A 22156-nucleotide genomic window follows, 5' to 3' on the forward strand; every position below is an offset into this window, starting at 1 on the left:
CCTGTCATTCACACTTCATTCATAACTTACACAGCGTGTTCACTTCACAGACAATGGCAAAGCATTACACCATCAAATCGACCAACAATTGCATCACATCAATGCATTAATATGAATGCAATGATACGCGACAATAAACAGATGACGTACCAAATACTGTAGTGAGATTTTTTTCTTCTCATCACACAGCTAAAACTTAAGCCGCTGTACTGAAGAGATTTTATCTGCTCGGGAGAGATTACGCGGTTTAAAACAAAAACCCGAAAGTGGGGAAATTCTTCGCCCAATATTAAATAGATTTAATCTAAAACTCTATGCGCTGCCAATCTGAGATTTTCTAGTCAGATATGGGGTTTATGCTGTTCAAAACTGAAAGTGGGGATTCTTCGCCCAAGATCAGATAACCTTAATATAAAACTATTTATACGCGCTGCCGATCTGGGGTTTCTTCGCCAGATATGTGGCACTTATGCGGTTGTTGCAACAATTACTTGATCAAGATTTTAAGACTCCCACTTATCATTAATCCGATACTGACCTGCAGTATTCTAAGACTAATTTTGCTCCGTGATCGGGCGAGGGGGCATGCATTAGTTAGCTACGCTAATGGTTAAACCCACAGGAATAATAGTCTAGTTGTATGGCATTGGAACACCAATGGCATCAATCTAGCTATACATAATAAGGCCTTAATTTTAAGATAAGCGAGGAACATCGCTCGCTATCTTCTTCGCGCTAAAAGAGGGTTTCTTCACTCAATTTAGGGCGGATAAAATAGCATTAAGACTCGCTATAAAAGGTTTAGTTGTTTTATAGGGTCAAATTTATAAACTGCAGTAAATTTAAGTCATTAACAGTGGCTGGTTTCTCAGTGAGAAACTTGAGAACTGTTAAGGCACGGAAAGTGGGCGTGTAGCCTACACTTTCATTTACAAAATGACGCGGTTGGATAGTAGTCTTGGTTTGAATAAACACACATAAGAAACACCATTGTTACTGAGTCTGCTCACAGAACCAGGTTTAAACGTTGCCCGCATTCTCCACCAAACTGTTGCAAATTAGCTCTAAGAGAGATGAACATAACTAATCATAAGGGGTTGTTATAAATCATATTCATCTTCAGGAATTAACTGTAGCATCAATAGTACAATAAAATTATTTGTTCGTCCGCATGACAGTTCTAATCATCTATTGACTCTAAGGAAAATTATTTCTCTGGGCACGAAAAACTATTTCCTAACTGATACATTGCTCACAGAGCATGTAACAAAACCGGTACGTTAAAGTGACCTCGTTCTGTAAGCAGCAGACACAGACAACCAAGCGTGAATACATATGGATGTTTATTAAACTACACTACAGGAGAACATGCAACATCTAACTAGATACAAACACCCCAAGGCGAGGTGTGAAAGTCAAGAGAAGAACCACCTGTTGGGTCTGGAAGTAGTTTTATCTGGTTTCCCTGTAACACCCATTTTGGTTAGTTTGACCAATAACAAGGCGCATAGTTTCAGCGGGAAAGTGTTTATTTGCCCCATTTGACACCTCATTTGCATATTTTATGACAAGTGAAGAATCTGTGTAGTTTTGCTCACAGTACAGTAAAATTAGTATGATGCATTTCACTATCACATAGTGTACATCATTGTTTTAGGAATAAAGAGCAGATCATTTTGATATCAAGAAAGAGACATCTAGAAGATAATAAACCAGAGATACATCCATACACTTGAATATGAGCGTTTAGAGCTTAACTAATACAGATAACGAGTGGTAACCAGGCTAATATACTAAGGAAACATACACAACACATGCATATACCATATACATTTGTAACTAATTGATTATAGTCTAAATAAAGGAAATGTTTCTATGCATGTGTGTTATGTTGTAATCATGGAGGTAGTCCACTGGTCAGCCAGGCCGTTGGTGTCTGGTATAGAGGGTCATTTAGTTCTCTGGAATGTGTTTGAAGTCAAGGCATTGGCAATTTAGCACCCATATAAAGGTAGAATGTGGGGCTGGGTCTGTAAATGTCAAAAGGCTAAAAGGGGTCTCTTAAGACATAAAGTCCCAATGACCATCAAGGATCATAAGCAGATGTTACAACCCACTCTCCGATAATTTCTAATTTTCCCACACGTCTCATCTGACTAAAAGAGGTGGAGGTACTGGTCTGCTTACCCCCAAGGACTGGAAATTTATTCCTTTACCTTCTCTGTGTATAAACAGCTACTTTAATCACATTCAGTCACTATTACCCACCCTTTTAAAATCCATTTTGTAGTTGTTTATCGACCCCCAGGACCACAAGGTAACTTCTTGGATGAAATAGATGTGCTGCTCTCAACCTTTCCTGAGGATGGTACTCCCCTAGTTATGCTTGGAGACTTCAACATTCACCTAGATAAACCTTAGGCTGCAGACTTCCACACTCTGCTTACCTCTTTTGATCTCAAGAGAGTGTTAACTACGGCTACTCACAAATCAGGCAACCAAATGGATCTCCACTGTACACCTCAGATCACTTCCTCCTCACTCTTAACCTCAACATGTTTCCTGACACAACACATAACCCTCCACATGTCATCTTTCGACATAACTTACACGCACTCTTTAAAACACTTTCCCTCCTTTGTCCTCCTCCTCCCCCTCCTTCATCAATTCTAACAGCTGACGACTTTGCCACGTTCTTCATTAATAAAATTTAAACCATTAGTGCACAATTTTCCACAACACATCTCACCTGTAAACATACTCTTTCACATCCTTCTCTTCACTCTCTAAGGCAGAAGTCTCCAAACTCATCCTTTCTAATCATCCTACTACTTGTCCACTTGATCCTATTCCATCTCATCTCCTTCAAGCCATTTCTCCTGCAGTTGTACCTGCACTCACTCACATCATTAACACATCCCTTCAGACTGGTGTTTTTCCCTCAGCATTTAGACAGGCTCGTACAACCCCACTACTTAAGAAACCCACCCTTAACCCATCTCTTTTAGAGAACCACAGACTTTCCAAGACAAACCAAGACAGGTTTCCCTTCTTCCTTTCATTGCAAAAACACTTGAACGAGCTGTGTTCAACCAAGTCTCTGCCTTTCTCACACAGAACAACCTCCTCGACAACAACCAGTCTGGTTTCAGAAGTGGACATTCAACGAAGACTGCCTTGCTCTCAGTTGTTGAAGCTCTAAGACTGGATTCCAGGAGCAGATTCCAAATCTTCAATATTTATATTGCTGGATCTGTCCACTGCTTTTGACACGGTTAACCACCAGATCCTCCTGTCAACCCTATTGGCAAAGGGCAGGAACCGCACTCCAGATATGTATATGCAACAGTATATTTGAAAGCTAGATTTGTTTTCTTTTTCAATTTTTAGAAGAGAAGTGGTTCTTTATTTATTTCTTTGAGAACATTGTTGTTGAGGGTAAAGCCTCATCCTTTTCCATTGTTCAAAGCAATGGGATTCCCAGAATTCAGCTGAGCCAACCACTGGGAATCACTTTGATAATTTAGTTATAGTTTTTCACTGGAGATAAAATGGATACAATGATACATCCAGTGTGCTCTTCTGCATACTTCTGCAAGCAAACATACTGTATAGTGCATGCATATATTCTGGCTTGAAATGAGAGTGCATGCATGAATCCTTTCTGTTGGAATATTAATATGCTCAAGGCAAGAAATGTCATATGCTAAACCGAAATAAGACAATAATGTCAACATAGATTAACACAATTTCTTCATACTGGGAGCTAGCTGTCTGACATCATCTGATTAGAATTCACCGGTTTTATGAGCTCCAAGAGAGACAGACATTGCACATGCACAAATACACACCCATGGCAAACACAGATCACCCATAGCTTCTTGTTTTGGATTTCACTTCAGATGTGGTCTAACATCTTGAACATGCATGCCTTCGCTGTATATTACATTAGCTTGAATTGTTTTCCATGCATTTACAGCTCAAATGACATAGTGGAAAACTTTTAAGCTTGATTCCAGAAGGCTTTTATGTCTGTCTGTTGTGTTATGATCATATTTTATTGAATCTGTGCAGCCTTACAGTTCTGTTTAATAACAAAATATTTATTTATTTTTTAAATTAAAAAACAAAAAAACAATGGCTGTGATCTTTATGCGCATTAGAGAGAATAATGTGAAAAAATGTTGGTGTTTTATCGCCCCTTAGTGGTTACTCATATTTTCTTGATAGAGGCATGTAGTGTCAGAGCAAATGTTGGCATGTGATCACAATCAGGTATTTAATATGGTTTTAATCATTGCAGAATGTCCCAATTGGTGTCAGAACAAGCCTTTTATTGGCTGAAAGCAGCTGCTTTGTGAACACAGTTTAAAGGGAAATGCTGAACCATGGCGCGTCACAATACACCATTTGTTTTATCATTAGTTACTTAGAAACAGTTTTGTTCTTGATTAACAAAGGCGTCCACTAATTGCCCCAGGGCATAATTATTCTTCAGTGAAATTATGTACATTTCACATTTATAATCAAGCTGTTTTCCTTTAGTTCTTTTTATAAAACGGAATACTTTTTAGGTACCAAATGTCTTCTAATAAAGCATTTCTCTTATTTTTATTTCATTCGTTTTTGATTTTTTTAGGCTAATCAGTTTTATTTAACACTCAGATTACTTTCTGTGTAACAACAGGATTTTTGCAGATCTTTGAGCAAATTATTATTTCTAAAAGGATAAATGTAATCCTAAATGTAAATTTCCAAGCAAGTCTTCTAGCTTTGTGTGAGGAGCAGACTGGATTAAAAATGCTATTTGATGTAAATCCCTTCTCCACCTACGGTAGCTCTCACACTCGCTCTCAAAAGATTGTTATTTATTTTTTTAAGTGAGAGACTATCGGTGTATAACGATTTTGATTTTAGTCTATTCCTCACTTAAAGGCATATGTCATCAAAAGATTGCAGTGCAAGTCGTACACATTTATGACCAATCATTTCCATTCACAGAGTGAACACTCTTCAAAACCTGCTTCTTTTGTGTTTCTTTTAAGAATAAAACATTCAAGTTTGTAAACATATGACAGCAAGTACCTTAAATGCTGACATGATTTTCATTTTTGTTTGTACTAGCCCTTTAAGAACCGTCCACCCCTCTTTTCATATTTTTTTCAGAGGCTCCTGGCGCCTCGCTGTGCTGCTGGACTATACCACTTTCATCCGCAGAGGGGGCAAGGCGAGACCTCATTAACTTCAGCACCTGGACAGCGACCGTCCCGGAAACCCTTCTCTGGTGAAACAATGCGAGCTTTCACGCTTTGAAAAACAATGCGAATTCCGAGAGCTTTTCTTGCTGGCTAATATAGAAAGGTGGCTGTATTGCGCACCTATATCTCGCAGAAACAGCGCCAGTCCTGAGGCTTCCCTTCCTTGCAGGGAGGGTGCGAGTGAAGGAAGGACAAAACGCCGCGGTTCTCTTTGTTTACATCGGAATAAAAGTGAGAATGCGACGGGTTGTCGGAACAGAGCTGCCGCTGATATTGTGGATATGGAGTGTTTATGTGAAGCTCAGCGCAGGAGCCCGTGAGTACATGAATGTGTGTATATGTATGTATGTGTGTGTGTTCAATGATCTTATTATGCGTCAGCACGTGACTCTCCATGCATTCAACATCAACACTTTATTCCACATATTAGGTTACACTTTAAAATTGCTGGTTGAACTGGAATAAAATAGTGTGATTTAAATAGATAATGTACACGTTTATATATATATATATGTATATAAAAAGACCTCAGAAGTTGATTTATGCATGCCATATGGTCGTATGAGATTTCATGCTTTAATGCTCTTCTGAATGCATGGGAGCATCATGGGAATATCAGGGGTTTGCTGTTCAGTTGTCTGTCTATGTGGGTGTTTCATAAGCTTTGTTTATGATTATGAAATACTATGCTCAGTTGGTGTAGTAGGTGCTTGTTGTGGCTCTCAAAAAGTTAGAGCATGCCTATCTTTTCAAAGGCGTCATGATTATATGACTATAAAAATGCAAAGTTGTGACCTTAAGGAATTATTTCTAAATAATTTAACCATTTAAATTATGTTCCTGGTGTAAACTTGGTCTTTAAGTTGATTCATATTAAATAGTGATGCACATTTATTTAGGTTAATAGTTTTTACACTGTGCTAGTGGCGTACTCTTTCTTTCTTTCTTTTCACACATTTTGAGTCAAAGTCAGTATTGATGCTGCAGTCAGTTTTCCTTTGGCTATTATAGATCAGTGGCATATACTAATGGAGAATACAGGTCAAAGCTGTCTGAAGTTCTGCAGCATTTTCCGCTTGGGGTAACACATTAGTAAATAATACCTAAAGATATATGTGGACACATTGGCACGCTTTATTATAGTATAAACTATTAAAAAAGCAGAAGAAATGTGGGTGATTGAGGGGATTATAGATGAAGGCGAAGCACTAGAACCCAAAACTGCATCACAGAAACCTGAGATGCACCGGGAGACAATGTTGAACAGCTTGTGCCGTGTGCCACCCAAGGTGCATTACTCTGCAGTCAGTTCATCCCTCTCAGGTTATTATATAAAATCTAAAGTCATCAAATAAATTTAGAGTAAACAAGATTTCTACACAGATCTTGTAGTAAATAAAGTGTAATGGAATAACCTCAGCTATTCCAGTTTTTACATTGAGGCATTTTACAATCAAATTAGCATCTCAGTCGGTCACAAAATCTTATATAACCACCATGAAAACATTTTCATGGGAAATAAGAGCAATCACACACTTATAGACTAAATACAGTAGCCAAATGTAAAGCATTTGACCAATAGTAAACACATATGTTTTGTACTGTAGTAAAAATCCATGAGCGTAAAACAAGATTATCAAACAATGTATGTTAAGAGGATTTTTAAGGCAAACATGATTATTTTGACTTTTGGCCCAATTCTTTCCTCACACTCGTGGCTCTAATATGGTGATATTTATGTTTTTGATGGCAAGTTGTAAAAAGTCAGTGTTAAAATACGTTATTGGGAAAAGTCCGCTAAAATGAATTCACTCAACATCATGTTGCTTTAACCTGCATGAATTTCTTTCATCTTCAGAACACAAAAGAAGATATTTTGAACAACATTGCGGTCTAAAAAACATTAGACCGCACGGACTTTCATTATATGCTCAAAAATCACACCATATTTTAAAATATCTTCTTTTATGTTCCAGAGAATGATTAAAGTCATACAGGTTTGGAATGCCTAAAACATGGCTGTTTCTGATATAATGCATCCTTATTCTGACTGTGGCAATAAAACATTTATGAAATAGCCTGATTGTGCTCTGTTATACAGACAGAGTCTAGTATGATCCCATTGAGCTCTCCTATTGGCTGTTGCAGCATCTCTAGATCAGTTCGGCTGTGTTTTGTGATGCTAATGAGGAAGCTCATTTATATTTGGGCACCTGCCATCTTGATTTGTCAAAGCGTGTGCCGCCCCCTGTCATCTCACCCCTCCCCCAGTCACCAGGCGCCTCCCTTTGTCCACCAGAGATGGACACAAGTGAACAAAAGCCTGTGCGTGTTCCAAGCAACTAGGGTAAAACGCACACACCCCCTAAACACTTCACGCTCCGTATATATAATGGCACACCTTCAGGGTTGGCGGTTATTTTGGTCATTCATAAACAAGGTGGACATTTAGTCAGTAGTTCATCATGGGAGTTAATTAAATTAAATTATATCATATAAACAATAAATTCTGTTTGCATTAAGAAAAATAAGATTATTTTTAGGGCCTCTATCTATCCATCTATCTATATTAAAATAATGACAAAAAATATCAAAAATAAAATATCTGAATTGATTATATAACTGGGAATTTGGGCTAAATTGTGCTTAATTGTTATTAAAAAAATAATAATGTCACAATGCAAAACAACTTTAATGCTCCTAAAATAGGGTTAATTTTCTTTATACAAAATACAATTTTTCCTTTTAATTTTGGCAGAGAAGTGTGGCCTGGGCTTGTTCTTGTAAGATTATGCCTCTAGGTATAAAGCTTTCATTTACTCCCCCGTCTGATTATCAACATGCTCCATGAATCTGAATCACAGTTCCACCCCGGGACACGTGAACAACACAAAGCCTTCCGGCAGGACCTCCTCCCCATCCAGGCTTTGAGAGCTCATGTTTTCAATCAAATCCCAATTTATGAACAATCCTCCATGAGCCCATGAACAGATGTGGTTTGGAGAGCAAGAGGAGGCAGACAAAGGCCATTTGTGATGACCTGTCAGCACATTAATTCAAGATGGTGCTGTTGATTGTAGCGTCATAATTGATCTTACACCACAAAAGGTAATTAAACATGTTGACTTAGAGCAGGCGCCGGCTCAAATGAGCAGAATTCAGCCATCAGTAAAACGGCTTTGAGTGTCTTAATACTCACTTTATAGAGTTTCAGTGGGACAGTCATTACAGGCAAATTGTTTGTGCTGCACTGGAAAAACCTTTTTTTCTTAGTGATGTTTCTCAAGTAAACCTATCCTATTTTATATTGAATCCCATTTTCATTGGCTTTTCAGTCTGAATTTTGAGTTTACTTCTTGCGATTTTTTTTTTTTTTATTATTGTTTGTTTGTTTGTATTGCCACGTAATAAAAAAAGTATTTGACCTTTATCTCACAATTGCAAGTTCATATATCACAATGTGGACTTTTCTTCTCAGAATTGCGAGATTATATCTAGACTTCTCACAATTTTGAGTTTATGAGTCAAACTCATAGGTATAATATATTGAATTGTGAGAATACAAATCAGAACTGAGATAAAAAGTCGGAATAACCTTTATTTTTTTATTCTGTGGCTTCTGTGAAACTGTCTTTTTAAACTGGAAAATAAAACAAAACTGCTCAAAAGAATATCATAGAAGTTGTAGGTTGGGTAAGTTTGTTTTAAGCTCATTCACAAGCTTCTGCGGTATTTCAGCTCACCCACAGATTTCCTATTAACTGTCTGATGCATCCTGCTCACAACAATGGTAAGAGGTTTCCAAAATCATAAGCTTTTTATCTGTCCTCTGAGACGGAAAGTTGAGTTTGCAAGGTAACAGGCTGAAACAGAGCGCTTCGGAGGAACAGCTACTGTAATTTGGCAAAGTGTGCAAAAGTCTCTGCAAGACTACAGCAGAGTTTACCATGAAATATTAAAGATATTTTCTCTCGAAGGGAAGACGATGTGCATTCTTCCGTTGGTTCTGTCTTACTCTCATGCGTGTTTAGTTACTGAAAACCTGTGCTGTGAGGCTTTAAAAACCAGCAGGAATTTTGCAATTTTACTATCTGCTAATAAACTTTTAGCATTATTTGCTGATAAAGTGCACTTTCTTGCACTTTTTGAGACGAGCAGTGAGTATCAGGTATGTTGTTCCAAACCTATTTATGCTGTTATTTTTGTTCAGTGAAACACAACAAAAAAGCACAGTGGAGAAGGTTGGATATCAATAATATAATGTCATAGGTTCCTTATATATTTTAATCGAACATCATGACATCAAACCTGCCCCATATGTGATTTGAGAGCCTCAGTGGTGATGACTTCCATATCAATAGCATTCATACCCATGACAAACATCTCTCTTATGTTACAATTTCCATGTATTCACCTCTCACAACATCTTTAACTCTGGTGGCTTTTCATTCAGCGTTGAAGTGCAAATGGAAAACCTCCCTATGCTTTCTTATTTCATCTGGACTAAGAATGGCTATAGGGGCTAATGCTTGAATAGATATGACACTATTCATTAAATCATGTAGCATTTGTCTCCTAAATTTGATCTCCTTTTGACATTGATCAGGTCCTCCAGGTAATTTCATAATTCAATTTTCTCTGTATTCTGTGACTGCAAGTATCAGCAAGCAGAGGAAATCATTGAAATAAGATATTGTTATTAAGATTATCGATATGTAATTAGATAACTGTACAGATAATGCCTTTATCTCTAAAATGTGGTGTTTACCAGCAGGTACTGTTTGTTCAGGAGTGGTCAAATGTACATGTGTGAAGACATTACTTCGCAATATTGTGTTTCTCAGATAGTTTGACAAATAATTAGATTGATGAATGGGAATCTCACTAATGCATTCATTAATAGGAAAAGTACACCTTTAGATAAACATAACATTCAGTTTCTTTTTTATTGCTGAAGACTGTTGAACTTTGTTCCTCTTTGTCCTATTCTTTATGCAATCCAGAATGGTTTGAGCTGTGCCTTCTACTGTACAGATGTTAATTTACATTTCCTTCAACCTGAGGCTTATTCATTTCACTTTTAGTGTGAAAGGGCCAAAAATGTAACTTTTTGATGTTAAAAACAAACAAGCAAGCCCAGCCCAAATAAAAAAAAGTAACCCAAAAGTAATTTACTGCAACACTTTCCATAAAAAGTAACATAATTAGTTACTTTTTTAGAGAGCAATGCAATATTGTAATGCATTACTTTTAAAAGTAACTTTCCCCAAAACTGATCTTGACTTGTTCCTGTTACTTATTACTTTTGGCTGCACAGAAGTTCAGACCGCACATATTTTCCAGTGATTTAGTGTTGTCTGTACAGCATGTTGATTGAGCTCGCTCTGTGTTGCAGGCTGCTGTATTATTGTGGTATCATTGATTTCAGATTCACCCGCTCCTAAAGCATGTCATTCAGATGGCCCCTTCCAGTCTAAGTGGGTGGTTCTTGGCCAGATTTATGCCGATAGTCAAAAGTCTAGCTTTGTGAGACTTATTCTTTTGGCATTGACTGCACATTGCTGGCTCAGTGAGAGAGATGTTCGTCTGGCAGACTAATGGACTGTTCCTTCACTACAGGCTGAGGGGAATCCATACAAATGCTGAAGAAGAACCCAAATATTTAACAACTGAAATATCTGTCCCAATACAGTCTAATGTAAAGGCAAATATGCCTCTCGGTTTTTCGTTTCTTATTCACCTTCTCTTTATCAGTATTTCTATTACTGTACCTTAATACCATTGCATAAGTAATGGAGGACACACATTAGCTCTGCTCCATAACCTAGTGAGCTGCCTTGACTGTCTGTATTGGAACCTGTGCCAAACTGGAATGGGAAAGTGAATCTGTGGTATCAGTTTCAATCTCTCATGCTCGCTTCACTGTTGTTGAGTACCGCAACTCATAAAAGCACTGAGAAAAGCAAATACTGCTGTTCAATGTTGTAAGTTTTTTAAAGAATTCTCTCATGTTTATCAAGGCTACATTTATGTGATCAAAAATACAGTAAAAACAGTAATATTGTGAAATATATTATTACAATAAAAAAACAGTTTATTTAAATATTTTTTAAATTGTAATTTATTTCTGATGCAAAGCTGAATTTTCAACATCATTACTCCAGTCTTGTGTCAAGTCAAGTCAAGTCAATATTATTTGTATAGCGCTTTTAACAATGCAAATTGTGTCAAAGCAGCTTTACATCGGCTTGATATAATGCTGGGTGGCTTTATATCAGCTTTAAAGTATTTAGACGGGGAAATAGTTTGTCGAAATAGTGTTATTCTCCTCTGGCCAGACAAAATCAGCAGTTTAAATCTAGGCTAAAGCAGAATCAGATTGTGCAAAGGACTCATCTGGGTCCTGTGGTCTTGTCCCGATGGCCGTCTTGGAGACAGGGTCTTCTCTGGGGATCAGTCTCTGGGGTTCATCTAGGTGTCCTGGCTGTAGAGCTCATCTCTAGGTGCTGATCCACCATCTGATCTGGATACGGACTGGATCTGGGTGGCTACAGTGACCTCGGAATAAGAAAGAAACAGACTAATATTAGCGTAGATGCCATTCTTCTAACAATGTAACAAGTACATCAGGTGTTTTGGGAAGTGTTCCAGGTTCCGGTTGACCTAATTAATGCCTAACAATCCTTAAAACAGATTTGAATTATAGAAATGCGATAGTGTATTATGTGTAAGCCAGGTTAAAGAGATGGATCTTTAATCTAGATTTAAACTGACAGAGTGTGTCTGCTTCCCGAACAGTATTAGGTAGATTGTTCCAGAGTTTGGGCGCTAAATAGGAAAACGGGATCTCCCGCCCGCAGTTGATTTTGATATTCTAGGTATTATCAAATGGCCAGAGTTTTGAGATCGCAGCAGTCGTGAAGGACTATAATGCGATAAGAGCTCACTCAAATACTGAGCATACACCAAACCATTCAGGGCTTTATAGGTAATTAGCAAGATCTTAAAATGTATACAATGTTTAATAGGCAGCCAGTGTTGACAGAACCGGGCTAATGTGGTCATACTTCCTGGTTCTAGTAAAAACTCTAGCTGCTGCATTTTGAACCAGCTGGAGTTTGTTTATTAAACGTGCAGAGCAACCACCTAATAAAGCATTACAATAATCTAGCCTCGAGGCCATGAATGCATGAATTAATGTTTCTGCATTTGACGTTGAGAGCATAGGTTGTATTTCAGATATATTTTTAAGATGGAAAATACAGTTTTACAAATGCTAGAAACGTGTTTTTCGAAGGAAAGATTGATATCAAAAAGTACGCCTAGGTTCCTAACTGATGACGAAGAATTTACAGAGCAGCCATCAAGTATTAGACAGTGATCTAGGTTATTTCATGCAAAAGTTTTTGGTCCAATAATTAACACCTCTGCTTTTTCAGAATTTAGCAGTACATTCCATTAGTTTTGCAAATTGGTAAGTTTCATCAGGTCGCAAAGAAATATAGAGCTGGGTATCATCAGCATAACAATGAAAGCTAACACCATGTTTCCTAATGATATCTCCGAGTCCCAAGGGTAACATGTAAAGCGTGAAAAGTATGAGGCCACGTACTGAGCCTTGAGGTACTCCATACTGCACTTGTGATTGGTATGATACCTCTTCATTTACTGCCACAAATTGATGGCGGTCAGATAAGTACGATTTGAACCATGCCAGTGCACTTCCTCTAATGCCAACATAATTTTCTAGTCTATTTAAAAGAATGTTGTGGTCGATAGTGTCAAACGCGGCACTAAGATCCAGTAGCACTAATAGAGAGATACAACCACGATCAGATGATAAAAGCTGGTCGTTTGTAACTCTAATGAGAGTTACATGTGTGTCACATGATCCTTCAGAAATCTAATATGAAGTCTAATATGCTGATTTGGTGCTCAAAAAACATTTATTATTAATGTTGAAAACAGTTGTGCTGCTTAATATTTTAGGGGAAACCATTTTTAAGGATGCTATGATAAATAGAAAGTTCAAAAGAACAGCATTTATTTTATATAAGTCTTTAACTTTTAATTAGTCTAATCTTTTTTTATTAAAGTCTTTAACTTTTAATTAATTAATTTTACTTTATTTTACTTAATACATTACTTAAATTAATTTAATTAAAATTTTATATTCATTTTATTTAATAATATTTACATCATATTAATTTAATTTATGCATTTAATGCATCCTTGCTAAATAAAAGACCAATTTTACTGACTCCAAACTTTTGAACAGTAGGATATTTAGGCAACATGCTTTTTAATGATGTGAATGAATATATAAATAAGTAAAAACCTTTATTTAGTAATCTGAATTATCATTACAGTGTTGCGAAAAAAAGGAATCATGATGTATCAATATATTATTGCATTTGCAATTGATTCTGTTGCTAAGCTAACGATGTAATATAAAAATACAAGGGATGGGTTTTTATTTCATTTTTTTATATATATTTGTGAAAGCAATAAAAAGTTATTGTACAAAAAATACAGGGGACACTGAAATTTTGGTTTAAATAGCTGTTTTTATCAATATTTTTGGTATTAAAATATTAAATTCTGGATTCAATACAAGTTAGACTTGACAATATTTGTAGTATAATGTGACTGACACAAATTGTTTTACTTTTTTATATATATCTAAAAAGGGAATTAATTTTGTGATAATCAACATTACAATTATGCCTTAAAATGCTGTCTGGATAGGCAGCTCATAGGTTTCGAAACAGGTTCACTAACCCCAGAAAAAGTCAATTTTATGGCTGTGAACAGCATGGACTGATTGTATTACTCAGGATTCTTAGCTTTATCACGTCTTCCCCAAACACACACATATATATATATATAAAAAAAAATGTAGGAGTTTCACACTGCTCGAACTGAAGACAAGCGAGTAGAACAGCAGCCTGAGAATATCATCCTCTTTTTTTGGAGGACACAAGGGTTATTTTTGACACAAGCTCGACTCAGCAGACTCCGAGTCAATTTAAAGCTGTTCTTTTAGAACTGTGTGTAATGAGGTGAGAGGCAGAATAAGGACAGATCTCAGAGCAGTGAACAGACTGCTGGATAATGTTTTCCTCTGGTGGAGTGGTGATTGAGTAGGAAAGCAGAGATAGTGTTTGAGACATTATTTCTGCAATTCTGTTTGGTGTTTCTAGTGATACAGAAATTAAAAGTCCTGTGGATAAATAAAAAGAGTCAGTAGTTGACATATAGTAAAAGAATAGAGGTATAAAATTAACAAGGAGCACTTCAGATCAGGTTCAGGTTTTGGAAGAATATGATGAAGAATGTTGACTTCAAAATGAAATATTCACTTGTAATGGTAGACTAGTGCTGGGCAAGTAATTTTTATTCTGAGTACATTTAAAATGAGCTACTTTATACTTTTACTTGAGTAGAATATTTTTGTAATATGTAAATATGTGTGTGTCTTTATATATACATAATAAATATACACAGTACACACACACACATACACATATATACAGGGACGTGCACAGACATTTTGAGGGGCAGGGGCTCAAGTGAAAAAAAAGGGCACTTCTCATATTTGTTTAAATTATTTTCTAAAAAACACATTATATATATTAACACAACTCTGACTGACTTACCAATTTATTTTAATTCCCTCATATCAGTTCACATAGAGACCATGGTCTTCTTTAGCAGTCACTAAAAAGTCCTCTAACACTAGCTTGCTCTATTCTTTTTCTTTTCTATCGGTTTTCTTTTTATTTATTATATAATTAAATACAATTTTATAAAACCTGTGTACTGCGTTAAGGTAACTGAGACTTGTTATAGCACTTGCATATCATTGCTCTTTTGTTGATTTTGATTGCTTCCACTGTCCTCATTTGTAAGTTGCTTTGGATAAAAGCGTCTGCTAAATGACTAAATGTAAATGTAATTTATATGCCCATGATAGCCTATGTTGCCTTAACTAAACTTTAGCTAACTTATTATATGTTAGCTAATGAGTCATGGATGTTAGCAAGACAAATTAACTATATTTGACTTCTGGATAATTACCTGTAAATCGCATTTCGAGGGGTGTCCCCCGGTAAAAATCGTGTTCCGGAGGGTAAAATACACATTTTTTGGCAGGGGTTCCCCTTGTACATTTCGCACTACAGGGGCTACAAAACACGTTATTGGGGTCGCTTCAACCCACAGACATCACAAACAACCTGCGACAACAGTGTTAAAGTAGCCCACTTGGCAACACTGCCTCTACACCAAGACAAACACAACCGGAAAGGGAGGGAGGGCTTCACTTCTGCGGCTCTCTCTGCCTGTCTGTGACTGTGATGTGCCGATCAATGTGTGCAGTGTTGTGCTGCGCACTGCACGGAGAAGCGAAGGGGAGAAAGGCATCGGAACGTGACAGTCTCAACATTTCCCGACCCACCCGACCTTATAATTAGATTTTTTATTTGTTTGACAGGGAAAGCTGTGTGCAAACAGAAACACACAGACACACACACACACACACATATATATATATATATATATATATATATATATATATATTCATTTATATATAAAAAATGAAAACTCCCCAGAAAAAAGGGCACTTTCTCTCGAGGAAGAAAAAGGGCAGGTGCTCAAGCCCCCTTTGATGTCTGTGTGTCCATGTGCCTGCATATATTATATAAACAAAAACTTTTATTTTGGATGTGATTAATCGTTTCCCAGCACTAGTCAGTTCCACGTTATTTTAATGCAACTCAGTTCAACAGTTGAAACGTAACAAAACAGAGAGAAAATTTGAGATGTGGCAGTCTTTTATTTATCAGACGTCACCTCTTCACGCCATCAGCTTCATGTTAGTCGATCCTCTAACAGTCTTAATACGAGATGAGGACCTGAAAGAGCTTGACCATAACAGTATTGATTATAAAGCATTTTTTTGTTCCTCAGCACTTGGACTTCAGTGTAACGACATGTTTTTGCACATTATACCATTTGAAAGTATTCAGTCGGTGTTCTGCACAAAAAGCCTTAGATAAATGAAAAGGTGCAAGAGAGTGTTGATGAACAAAAGGTATGTTGTTTTTCCTTTGAGTCAGAGAGAAGTGAACTGAACTCTGCTGAATCATGAATGTAAAACACTCTGCTGCTCTTCAAAATCAATGCTAAATTAAGTTCTTCTCTATTTAACAACTCAAATGCTCAGATCAGGCACCTCACCTTGTTTTCAGTTTGATCTTATAAATTTGCACATATCTATCTATCTATCTATCTATCTATCTATCTATCTATCTATCTATCTATCTATCTATCTATCTATATATCTATATCTATATATATATATATATATATATATACTGTATATACAGTACTGTATGTATGTGACAGCACTAATATAAATATATATATATACAGTATCTCACAGAAGTGAGTACACCCCTCACATTTTTGTAAATATTTTATTATATCTTTCCATGTGACAACACTGAAGAAATGACACTTTGCTACAATGTAAAGTAGTGAGTGTACAGCTTGTATAACAGTGTAAATTTGCTGTCCCCTCACAATAACTCAACACACAGCCATTAATGTCTAAACCGCTGGCCACAAAAGTGAGTACACCCCTAAGTGAAAATGTCCAAATTGGGCCCAAAGTGTCAATATTTTGTGTGGCCATCATTATTTTCCAGCACTGCCTCTTGGGCATGGAGTTCACCAGAGCTTCACAGGTTGCCACTGGAGTCCTCTTCCACTCCTCCATGACAACATCACGGAGCTGGTGGATGTTAGAGACCTTGCGCTCCTCCACCTTCCGTTTGAGGATGCCCCACAGATGCTCAATAGGGTTTAGGTCTGGAGACATGTTTGGCCAGTCCATCACCTTTACCCTCAGCTTCTTTAGCAAGGCAGTGGTCATCTTGGAGGTGTGTTTGGGGTTGTTATCATGTTGGAATACTGCCCTGCGGCCCAGTCTCTGCTTCAGTATGTCACAGTACATGTTGGCATTCATGGTTCCCTCAATGAACTGTAGCTCCCCAGTGCCGGCAGCACTCATGCAGCCCCAGACCATGACACTCCCACCACCATACTTGACTGTAGGCAAGACACACTTGTCTTTGTACTCCTCACCTGGTTGCCGCAACACACGCTTGACACCATCTGAACCAAATAAGTTTATCTTGGTCTCATCAGACCACAGGACATGGTTCCAGTAATCCATGTCCTTAGTCTGCTTGTCTTCAGCAAACTGCTTGCGGGCTTTCTTGTGCATCATCTTTAGAAGAGGCTTTCTTCTGGGACTACAGCCATGCAGACCAATTTGATGCAGTGTGTGGCGTATGGTCTGAGCACTGACAGGTTGACCCCCCACCCCTTCAACCTCTGCAGCAATGCTGGCCGCACTCATACGTCTATTTCCCAAACACAACCTCTGGATATGACGCTGATCACGTGCACTCAACTTCTTTGGTCGACCATGGTGAGGCCTGTTCTGAGTGGAACCTGTCCTGTTAAACCGCTGTATGGTCTTGGCCACCGTGCTGCAGCTCAGTTTCAGGGTCTTGGCAATCTTCTTATAGCCTTCGCCATCTTTATGTAGAGCAACAATTCTTTTTTTCAGATCCTCAGAGAGTTCTTTGCCATGAGGTGCCATGTTGAACTTCCAGTGACCAGTATGAGAGAGTGAGAGTGATAACACCAAATTTAACACACCTGCTCCCCAATCACACCTGAGACCTTATAACAATTTACTCTATAACGCGGAATGCCACGGAATTCGTAAATTTTTGGATGAATAAAAGAAGGTCTGTCACTTATTTCGAATCGCGATATGAACTAGTGTATGTGAATATTAAAACGCAAAAAGACAGTTTAAATGTGAATCCTGCATGTCCGCTAGTCTTGGTATGTATGAATGGCGGAGACGCTGTGAGAGTCACTACATAAGAATTTTACTGTTTCATTTGAGAAAACTAGCATCATATCATACTGTACACACAGAAACTTCATGGCAACCTGTCAAAATAAAAGTGTGGTTTAACATGTAACAGAAATATATTACTCTTGAATTACTTTTGTACAGTATAATGTATTTCTTTATATATTCCATTTACTGTCAAATTTAAATAAAACTATTAAATAATAAAAAATAATTATTACAACTACATTTAAAAATACAATTATTATAAAAAAATAAAAAAAACAATCACACAATTTTTCTACCATGTATTCATTTTAACAGTAAACATTTGTTTGTTTGCCAAAAAATAAAAGGGTTTCATTTTCATTTGATTAAAAATAAATAAATGTTTCATGCCTTCATTTGATTATCAGAAAAAATAAAACTCACAAGAATTTCTGGAAGAAAAAAAAGCAAAAAAATTGTAGGGCCCTATTGTTCAAAATGTTGAAATTGAGAGTTTTGGACTTATTTTTTCACTGAAATAAATGTTTTTGTTATTACACAGAGAGTGTACACAGTACCGAATACGTAAAGTGAACGGTACCCAACCCTAACACACACACACACACACACACACATAGTGGCTGTTCTGGTGAAAGATATCGTTAAAAACAGAAAAGTCACTTGAAGCAGGAAACTTGCCGTGCCACACTTGATCTAGCTCCATGACACTAACAATTTTTGATGAAGAATGAATTGATACAGTATTTGCAATTTTAGCTGTTTCTTATTAGGACTATCCTAAATGAAGCAACCAGGTGGTTTTCCCTTGCTCATATTACCTCTGTTTCTCATCTACGTGCTGTAGAGCTCATATCAGTGATCTGAGTCGTATTAAGCACCTGAGGCTGGAGAGAGAGTTCAGTGCTGAATCCATGAGAATCTGAGGCTCTCCGGGTAAATGAAAGGTTAATCTCAGGGGAAGATCACGATCAATATATAAGCACTCTGGTTTTCGATCAAAGGATATCCTCCGAGCAATCACCCTCTCACTCTAATTATAGCGCTCATAGGCATTCAGCATCACTGCACTAGTGTTTTGGGATTAATTGAGGGTTTTTTCTTTTAATATGGACACTTTTGTTTCTGTAGATTTGTAGAAAATAAACTCTTTTGCAACATACTTTCACTATGTTCAGCAGATTGTATACATGCATCACATTTCATTTTTCTGAATGTCATAAACATTTCTACCAAATCTCAGGTGATTTGAGGTCTTTTATAACATTCTGTGGTAGAAATGTAATTTTAAATATTTGAAATAAAACGATGAACTCCTTTATCTTGCTAATGCTTTTATTATCGCTATCATTTCATTTATCCTAAATACACACAATTAAAACTAATTTTTGCATAATTGGAGTAGATTATGGCTTGGTTTGAAATTATGCACAGGTAAAAAATTCTTAATGTCACTATATTAGCGTCTCAAACACTGACCCATATTCTATTTCTTTTACCTTGTCACATGCATTTCTTAACTTATCCTGTTGTCTTCTGTGTAAAGAAGTGCATTAGCTTTTAAAAATATTTAATAGTGGCAAAATTGTGTTTTTGAGATGGAAATGACGCCATAACTGTTCTCCTTTGGGTGCGTATTGACATGAGCGTGATGGTCAGCATGTCTCGTGCTGATTAAATTAGTCAGTGCATTTCCGTACATTGGGAAATAGCCTTCTCTTAGGATCCGACCTCACCACATCTGTTTGAAGGTCAACACCGCAAATGTGCTTGCTGACATTTACGCGATCTCTGAAGGCTTCAGTAGATGTAGAACATGTAACCATGTCATTACGGCGTCGGCACATCCTCTCACAGCAGGAAATAATCTCTCACGACTGTGTGTGAAAGCCATCTGCTGCATGATGACTCATTTAATTTTTTTTTTTTCTGCTTTAACTGCTTTTGTTCATGCAGCATTTTACATACACATGCATGTTTGCTTTTAACTGTATTAAAGTTTACTGCTAATGATTTTCTTGTTTAGGTCACTTGTTTGTGGTGCCTTTCCTCTCAAACTGATTCACATATATGTTGTACATATGCATGACTTGCTTTCTTCTGTGGAACACGAAATTGTTTTTGTTTTTTTAAAATGTCAGTGGGATCCAGTGTAATTTGGACTGCTATATTGGTCAAAATATCTTAGTATTTATTAATATTTTGTATTTTTTAGCATGAATATATTTAGCATTTATTTCTGTTTAGTAATTTTGTTATGTGCTTTTGTTATATATAGTAATTATATATATATATTAATTTTGGTACTTCAAATTAAACTTTTCATCATATTTATTTAGTTGCCAAGGCAAAATGTATTTTCAGTTTTTATTTTATTTAAATTTATTTTATTTTATGCATTCAGCTTTATTTACCTAAAAATGTAATAATTTTAGTTGACAATAACAAAACTGCATGAGACCTGGTATGGATGAAATACAGTAATCAACAGTTTTTCTTGGTATTCACAATCATTACTTTGCCCCACTGCTGGTCATAAACATGAATGTGTGGTCATGAACATGAAAAATTCATCTAACTAAAACAGATGAATGCATTTGATAAATTTTAACATTTCTTTTTAATGCACTGTTTTAAAATGTTTTGCATTAACACTGTAAATCTTGAGGCACATAAACAGAGACTTGAGAGAGGAGTACTCAGACTCTGGCCTTGAATTTCGCCTCCTCTGGTCTGATAAATTGGGTTACGAGGAACCTATTTAAACTCTGCAGACTGACCGCACCCACAGCGGCCAGAAACACAAAGGACCTTTCAGTGAAAAACGTGCTCCACTTATGAGAGCTTTCTGCATCTCAAACCTTGACTTTCTAACAAACCTTGAATTTGCTAAGATGAGAGTTACTCAGATGGTGTTTTAAGTATAATGCACAGGGACAGAAATCAAGTAGATTAATTCTGACTGTTCTAAATGTGGAAAAAAGACACCAGTAACACCATGCAATGTTCGATTGTACGGAAGAGGAGATTTACAACATAATGTGGATATCTATGCACTCTTGGCACTGAATTTGAAAGAAAACTCAGTGATATTAAAGGAATGTTCTATCAGAAGCATCTTTAGCAAACATATGACTGTGTTCTTGATTGTTATGTACAGTCTGTTAAACAATATTTCAAGCATATGTTTTTCTGTTTTCCAGAGAGGTGTGATGAGGTGTTGGCTTCACCCCTTCCCTACAGCGCCTTCACCAGCTCCTCTGTGTTGGCAGCTGATTTTGGCGCTGGCTATGCAAAACTCAACAGGCGAGTAGGTGAGGAAGAGCTCTACGGCTGTGTTTAGAATGGAATACTAGTTTACTGTATACTACACATCAAAAGTTTGGGATTGATAAGATATTTGAATGTTTTTCAAAGAATTTACAGTAAAACAGTAATATTATGAAATATTATTTCAAAATAAAATAACGTTTTCTATTTTAATATATTTAAAAATGTATTCCTGTGATGCAAAGCTGTATTTTCAGAATCATCACTCCAGGCTTCATCAGTGTCACATGATCTTTCAGAAGTCATTGTAAGATGCTGATTTGCTGCCTTTGCTGAAACATTTCTTATTATTATTGATAATAAAAATAGTTCATATTTACTTCATATATTTTTGGAAACCATGCTACATTTTTTCAGGGTTTTTTGACGAAAAGAAAGTTTGAAAGAACAACATTTCTTTGCACTAGAAATCTTTGGTAAAATTATAAATGTCTTTACTGTAATCAATTGAATATGTCCTTTCTGAACAAAAGTATTCATTTCTTTAAATAAATAAAAACTACACTACAGTATTTTACACTGTATACTGCCCTATTATAAAAAAAAATAGTATGTGAAGTATTCTATGTTGCTATCACATGACCTTATTTGGTTGCCAGTGCTCTCTGTTTATAATTTAAATGAA

At 36.6% G+C, this 22156-nt stretch overlaps 1 protein-coding gene across 1 annotated transcript in view; it reads left to right on the plus strand.

The window, feature by feature from the left end:
* Positions 1-5495: 5495 nt before the first annotated feature.
* Positions 5496-22156, plus strand: part of LOC306880810 (contactin-associated protein-like 2) — a gene marked incomplete at its 5' end in the record, with an annotated part of 43587 nt that continues 26926 nt past the window's right edge. The window contains 2 exons of the mRNA XM_079434580.1: positions 5496-5574; positions 21405-21515. Of these exons, the coding sequence (XP_079290706.1) occupies positions 5496-5574; positions 21405-21515 (190 nt within the window). The remainder of the gene's footprint in view (positions 5575-21404; positions 21516-22156) is intronic.

This window comes from Barbus barbus, assembly GCF_936440315.1.
Source record: "Barbus barbus genome assembly, chromosome: 15".
In the NCBI taxonomy this organism is placed as follows: Eukaryota; Metazoa; Chordata; class Actinopteri; order Cypriniformes; family Cyprinidae; genus Barbus; species Barbus barbus.